The 7835-nt window shown below is 33.6% G+C and overlaps 1 protein-coding gene across 1 annotated transcript; it reads right to left on the minus strand.

Annotated features, from left to right (window-relative positions):
* Positions 1 to 382: 382 nt before the first annotated feature.
* On the minus strand, positions 383 to 4844 carry LOC149557403 (pollen-specific leucine-rich repeat extensin-like protein 2). The gene is made up of 3 exons (XM_089832056.1): positions 4703 to 4844; positions 4068 to 4603; positions 383 to 1389 (listed from the first exon to the last, which is right to left on the minus strand). Exons 1-3 carry the CDS (start codon positions 4711 to 4713, stop codon positions 590 to 592), a joined length of 1347 nt encoding a protein of 448 aa, XP_089688182.1. The 5' UTR covers positions 4714 to 4844; the 3' UTR covers positions 383 to 589.
* Between the last annotated feature and the right edge of the window lie 2991 nt (positions 4845 to 7835).

Raw genomic sequence — 7835 nt, forward strand, 5'->3', positions numbered from 1 at the left:
ATTATATAACACATTGAAACTAATAATCCATTAAAAAATATAAATAAACAAAACAAAACAAAATATCTATACTAATCTCTAAATAATATTACTATAAGTATAAAAGCTATGTTAATCATTAAAATATGACAAAGACAAACTGATGGGACGCGAACACTTCTTAAGAGAAAAGTAAGTTGACAACCACCATTCTGCTCGTACGTTCTAAATCAAGTCGTATTGCATTATACGATGCATTGACTACATTCTGAAAAACCAAACACTTTTCTTTTGGTGCTCATATATTCCAGTGGGGATGAAAAACCAGACATTCTTCTGCTTCAAAGTTAATATTATCTCAAATTCTTTATTACTTAGAATGAATTACTCATTACTTCAAATATGTCCAAGAACTTTCTTCACATCTTGATCTTGATCTTATTCATGTAGATTTTACAAAACAAAATGTCAGAGGAGATCTATTTTATATCATTTGTGAATATTGTATGTGCTCATCAGTCTATGACCTTGAAGCCCAATTACAGAAAGATACTGAAAAACTTATATAAATATAAAACTTATAAAACGATGGTGTTTTTGTTTTTCCAAGTCAATTTGGAGGAAGAGTAGCTGTGCAAGATTTAGGCTTGGCAGCAAATGCGGCACATTCCTGCTGTGATCTCTGCCATGGACGGTTAGGAATACAATTTCCTGTGTCATCAAACAGAAACCCACAATTTGAAACAGTACAACTTTTGCCCTCTGCCGAAAAGTAGTTATTAGAAAGAGTAAGATTTTGCAGGCTTTTGATCCCACAGACACCATCAGGAATCCCACCATACAACTGGTTGTACGCCAAATTGAGCTGTTCTATGCTATTCAAGCACCCAATTGATGAAGGAATTTTCCCACCTATTCTGTTGAAGCTTAAATCTAATACTGTGGCTGCATTTAAAAGCCCAATTTGGGCAGGAATGCAGCCAGAAATCATATTATTGAGAAACAATATCTCGTTCAAATTCTCTGCCATGTTGCAGAGACTCGGAGGAATGCTTCCTTTGAACTTGTTGTTGGCGAAATTAAGAACGGAGGCCCTGGAGTTCCCAAGATTTGAAGGGATTTGTTGATCGAAGTTATTGTTGTTAACAAAAATGGCGTCCAGATTTCTGTTGAAGAGCTCTGCGGGGAGTGTGCCGCAGAATTTGTTGTATCTGATGTCTAGATATATGAGATTTGGGAGAGTGAGAACCACAGTTGGGAAATTTCCTGAGAGTTGATTGTTGCTCACATCCAGCTCGCTTAGGATTCTGAGATTTGATATGCTTGGTGGAATTGTGCCCTTGAAATTGTTTGTGTTTATGTGAAAGATTGCAATGTCGTTCAGCAGTTTGATTTCGTCCACCAGAGTGCCTGCAACATTGATTTATGGAGTTTGGGTCAGATATAAAAAAAAGTTGAGCTGATGAATTTGCCAAGAACATATTGTATTTCATGGTTTCTGTTATCTAATATCAAAAGTACGAGTATCAAACTTTTTGATTCATGCAAAGAAAAGGATTGAATGGTCATATTAACTCTGATTATAATTATTTGTGAATTCGAGGACTCTAGTATGGCACTCAATTGTGTTGAACTTATGACCATATCTATTAGAATTGATCTTTTGCACTATCCCCCTCTCTAAGTGGTGTAAGTGTAGGTGAAGATCTTGATTTAGAAGCTCACTAACATCAGCAAAAATTTCTATAACAGAAAATCTTCATATTACATATAGGAGAATTGATCTTTTGGACTCACCAGGATTCAAGTATTAAGTGAAGATGTTGATTTAGAAGTTACTTAGCGCGTGAGTTTTTCTAAATGGAAAATCTTCATACCACATCTATGAGATTCAATCTTCTGAACTTAAAAACTGCTCTATGAATAGATGAAGATGTTGAGTTAGAAGTTCAGTAGCATCTATGGGGTTTTCTATAACATAAAATCTTCATACCATATTTATGACAATTGATCACTGTTCTGTATAAATGAAGATGTTGATTTACAAGTTCACCAACGCCTATACATTTGTTTATGACAGAAGATTTTCATACTATATCTATAAGAATCCACCATTCTAAGTATGGGTGAGAAAGTTGATTTACAAGTTCCTTAACAAAATGTCTATGCAGCACCACAATGCACCTTTCACTATATTTATTTATTAATTAAAAAATGGGCAAATAGGTTTGTTCAAATTTTCAATTAACTAATAAATACTTTCAAAGGTGCATGATGTTTCTGAGGCATCCTGCAACCTAGAGGTGGAGTCGAACAGCCAGCCTTAAACATCACACACTAATGAAGAAATTAAGCCTGGAAAAGTAAGTCAAACTTTGACTATTTAACACTTTTGCAGTAGGAATCAAGCCTTAGTGTGTGATGTTTAAGCCGTTCAGTGTCGAACCTGAGACCATGAGGTGACCCACAACTTAAAACTTTATCCATCTACCACGCACACTAGGGGTTACCACAAAAAACTTCATATGTTATAAGTTCTCAACCCAAGTTTAATTAAATAGAGTTATGTTGGAGAAGGATGTCGAACTAACTGCCACAACTTTGAGAATTGATATCATGGATTCAATGTCACTTCGACTACAGATGAAGAGAAGATGATAATTTGGAAGCTCATTGAAACTGTGATACTTCTTAAAATTGATCGACTCAGAGGTTGTGTACCACTGAGTAATACAAATTGATCTCACCAATTTAAATCCAAACATTTAGTATTTCCAAGTAAATGAAATTAAGGAGACATGAGTGAATGTTTGGAAAGTAGCTCTCTATGATAAGTCGTTTAACTTCACTGTTTACAAAAAGATATATGAAGCAAATACACCATAAGTTTTCTGACAATACAGATGGGGAAGTATCCAAGGTACCAAGTGTTTTGTTGAAGATTTGTTTAGTATGTTGTTTATACATTATTCAATTCAGAGTAAGACATACTACACATACATTTGTCATGCTACAATAATAGAATTTAGAACAACATATACATCTTGATTGTGGCAGATTACAACTTGAAACAAAACCTCTGCAAATTTCAATCAACTCCCAGCTACCCCACCTATGAGTCAAATATTTGAATTTCTGTCCAAGCCAAAATTTAAGATCAAATATTTACTATGTTCGTCCACACCCAACATAAGCCAAATGTGTACGAACAATCTACAGCAGAATGTAAACTTGTTAAAGCCTTCAAAAGATGTTGAAAAAGAAAGGCACGCATGTTTTTAATATAAGTGGTATTGACTAATGTATCAAGTAATATGATAATATATTAAAATTTAACTTCCATGTTCATATTTATTTTCATGGACGTATTTTATAAATAAATTTTTTTTTTTTAAACTATCTTTTATAATAGTTGAAATAACAGATTACATGCAAATAACTATTTACCAAAATATAATGAAAAATCATCGTTTTATGATTATAAACAGTTGATCTAACACTGATTGTACTTAAATAATACGTACAAGTACGTAAGAGGAATGAATAGTTCAATAACACTCATTCAATGTAACAAGATCCCATCTTACATGATTAGCTATAGTCTATGATAGAAAGCTCTACTCAATAGTCAAATCAATTGAACATTTGCTTCTCTCATAAAATAAATTCACACACCTTACAGGGACTAAAATGGAGGAAAGAAGAATTTGGACACTTAAATTGCCTATTGCATATAAAAGTCCAAGTCATGCAGCAATCTGTTGAAAACTAAACCATGACAGCTCTTTCCTTAGACTTTCTATGGTCTTTCTCCCGGCTAAGACTCTTAATCACTCTAGCATAAGTTAGCTTAAGTTTGTTGAAGTGTGGAACTTTCCAGAAGTATACCATTTAGATTTGCAAAAACTTGACCAAATATCATGTCTAACTCATAAACTCATAAAAATGATCTGCAAAAACTTGACCAAATCTTATAGCTAACTCATAAACTCTTACAAATGACACTTTTACAGTAAATCCTACTTAATCACATTAAACATGCACATTCTTTTTATCTTATCTTTGCAGAGTCAAGGCAATTTATGTACCTGTGAGCGTAGCATGGTTCAGATCTATTCCTCCTACAACTTGGTCTACAGATTTATCAGGAGGAGATGCACAGTAGACTCCTGTGTAATTACAAACATCAGGACCTACCCAATTGTTGAGGACACCCTGAGGGTCAGATGTGATTGCATTTTTCCATGCTTGAAGACCTAGAAAAGCTTGATAAAGCTTTGGATTACTGAAACAATTTGGATTAACATTAGTACCACCACCACCACCTCCGCCACCGCCACCGCCACCACCTCCTGATCCTCCTCCTCCCCCAATTCCAATTCCAATTCCAATTCCAATTCCAATGCCTATTCCTCCACCACCACCCGGTCCTCCTCCTCCACCACCACCTCCGCCGCCACCACCACCACCAATACCAATCTCAATCACCTCCCTTCTTATTTCAGCATCTGTGAGACTACTGCCATGTTGTTCCAATGATGCCTCTGGAATTACATTCCAAGCACAAAGGAACAGTATCACTACAGAAAAATATAATCTCAAAATCTGAGAAATCCTAACAGCCCTGCACATATGCAAATAGGTAGTAAACAAAACAATTTTAAATACCCAATGGAGAAAAAAAGAAGCTTAACAAGCAAATCTAAGCAATAAAAACTGCTACCAGATTTCCATAGTGCTCCTGCTACTATTTCAAAAGACCTCCAATGAGGGCATTGTTTACTAGATCATGTATAGCATCTCTCTTGCCCCTCACTATACTCAGTACAACTCTGCTCAAGAAAATTAAATGTGGTACTATAAATACACATCATTTATCTCTTTCAGTCTTGTCATGACTGGAAAAGCATGCCATGAAGGGTCCTACAATAATGTCAGAAAACTGTAGATCCAACACAAACTTTGAAGGTCTGAAACAATATGTTGGAATCCCATTTGCCTACTCTGTTTGTACACCTACCTATTTTCTTATGCTAATCCAACTTTGAAAGAATATCTTTACATTATTTCTACACTTTTTCTTGGTTGATTTGATGGTGTGTTTGTTTTGCCTGTCAACTAAGAGCCTGTTATTTTCCTTCCACTTACCATTGTACTGTAAAATCCCCACTGCAGTTGTCTATATTCTGAGTAAGATTGTGAGTTAGAAGCTGTGGTATTCATTTGTTCCCGGATCCCATTGAATAAAAAAATAAAATGAATTTGGAAGCGTTGAGTCCGTGAGTACTTAATTATTGCAGCCAATTGGCACGAGTGGATAATTGTGGGATTTGGTAAACATTTTTGTTTCATTTTAGCCATGGAATCCAACGATATGCCAATTATTTAGTCAAGGAGATTTCATTGGCTTAGAGGTCTTGAATGCCTAGGGCTCACGCGAAAACAAGGTGGAAATGTTTGAAAAATGATGTGTAATTTGGAACTAACGTAGATTTCAGGCTTGCTACAGTTTATTTTGGGCCACATTTGGTGTCAATATAGATTTGAGAAGATTTTGTTGGGTATATTAGGAGTATAATAAAGCCATAGATTGTTTTTTTAGTGTTGTATTTAAATTTGGTTTTTATTTGTTAAATAATTATTATTATTATAAATTCATTGGTTTTTGTTTAATTTCTACTATAGATGCATTGTATATAAGCTTTTAAAAACAATAAAGTGTTGGGCTCTCATTTTTTATTTAAAAACATAAATAAGATCATTGGAAAACTATACAATTCAGAATTAGTATTCGTAAATGAAATATTTATATGATAAAAAGAATATAATACATATGATGAATTATTATATGTTCTAATAAATTTAAGCTAGCTAACAAACATGAAGACTAAGACTGAAAACCAAATCAATAATGGAATAACTAGTACCACTACCTACAATATCAAAGAAGAAATTCCTAATAATTGGCTCTAATAATAAATCTTAAAAAAATTAACTACACACACTTTCCTTCACCACACCACCCTCATTAGTAGAAACCTAAGCCAACTCCATAGAACCTTGGACTGAATCTCACTTCTAACAACAAAAGAGAAACCTCTGATTTGATTTCTACCACCTAGATCCTATTTGGTAGCTTCATCAACACAATCATCTTTATTTGTCATTCTCGACATTATATTCATTATACAAGTGTAAATACTAGTACATAGTAAGTGTAGGTTTTGCCTCTAACTCAATAGCATTGCTCACATATATTTTATGTCTCCACACATGATTGTCACAACTAGAACCCTACACATCAAAAATATAGTGGTATTTTTGTCACATCATTATATTACAACAAATCTATTCCCCATATGTAGTGTTAACATATATTGTAGAATCTTTTATTGATCATATTAGGACTACAACAAAATCATAGATATTTTTATATAGCCTTATATTTAAATCAAACATTTTTTGTTAAATAACAATAATTATGGATAACTTTGCATGTATATTGGTCGATATTGACATCTTTGCCTCTTCCTAAGAATGTGGCCCGTATGTTCTAGAATCAATTATTGGATAATGAGACTCTCCCCTTTTTTATGTTGTTGCCATTTCTCTACCAATTAATTGGTCATAGATTATTCTCTCTCACATTGTAAAGGCATTTACACTTGGTAGAAGGATGCTAATGGTGATCACCTCACTATCTTATTTTTTTCTTTCTTTCCTTGATAACCTTTATGGGTTAATGATAACCCTTCCCAAGTTGATGCTTCTACTATTGGTTTGGCTCACTTTTTTTGTGGGTCCTACTCCACCTCTTTTTTTCGGTTTGGACCTCTCTAGTCTTGTGGACTCTTCTTCACTTTTTGATCTTGTTCTACTCCAACCTTTGGTAAATGTTGTGCAACTTTTTCAATGATCTTCCCCTTGTGTTAACAATCTCACAAAAGAGTATTCTCCTACTTTCTCCCCCTTTTGGTGAGGATACTAATGATAGTATTTCCTATATTGTTGCCCATCCATGTAGGAAAGATCTTTATTTCTCATATTTTTGTTCTCTTCACCATGTTGTGGATGAATTGTCTACCCACTATTCATGTGGGTTACTAGTTATTCTCTTAATGTGATGTAAATGGTCTATTGTGGCCTTTGTTGCTTGTGGGATAAATTATTGACCAATTGTAAAAGGCTTTTTTGGTCTATCTTTGTAAGGATCAGCACCTTTGTTTTGTTGTTGATTATTACAAACAATTATTTTGATTTTTCAAAGCCTACTTTTTAGTATAGATGTCTAATAATGTAATCTTTCAAAAAGAGTAAAATATTGGAGTCCTCATTTTTCACAAAATGGAACAAGATTGTAAATAATACAACTAAGAATGGCATACAATTTAAAATAAATACACCTATGTATGAAAAAAAAAATGTTTTATAAAATAATGTCACACATGTGATAGATCATTATAATCTATTTAAAATAATTCAAGCTACATAAAAAACAAGGAGAAAGCTACTACTACAAAAAAAATCCAACAACTATTACTATAAAATGATTGCAAACCATATGATAAAGAATAAATTACTAAAATAAACCAAAACTAGCTAACTAAAGGGGAAATTCTAAGAGGCAAGAGCCTAGAGCACAATGATAAATTGTAAGCCGCTCATCTAGGAGGTCTTAGGTTTTAGCCTATTCAAACTTAAGCACATAAGAATAAATAATCTCAACAATATTAATAATAAATGATCTAGGCTTCAACCTATTACCCATCAAAAGATAGGGAAATGTTAAGGCCAAAATGCAAACAATAATTTGAAGAGTCAACCTTAAGCATTAGCTAATTCAACCATCTCCAACA

Source organism: Cupressus sempervirens, chromosome 5 (assembly GCF_028749045.1).
Source record: "Cupressus sempervirens isolate cs-2001-9-10 chromosome 5, ASM2874904v1, whole genome shotgun sequence".
NCBI lineage: Eukaryota > Viridiplantae > Streptophyta > Pinopsida > Cupressales > Cupressaceae > Cupressus > Cupressus sempervirens.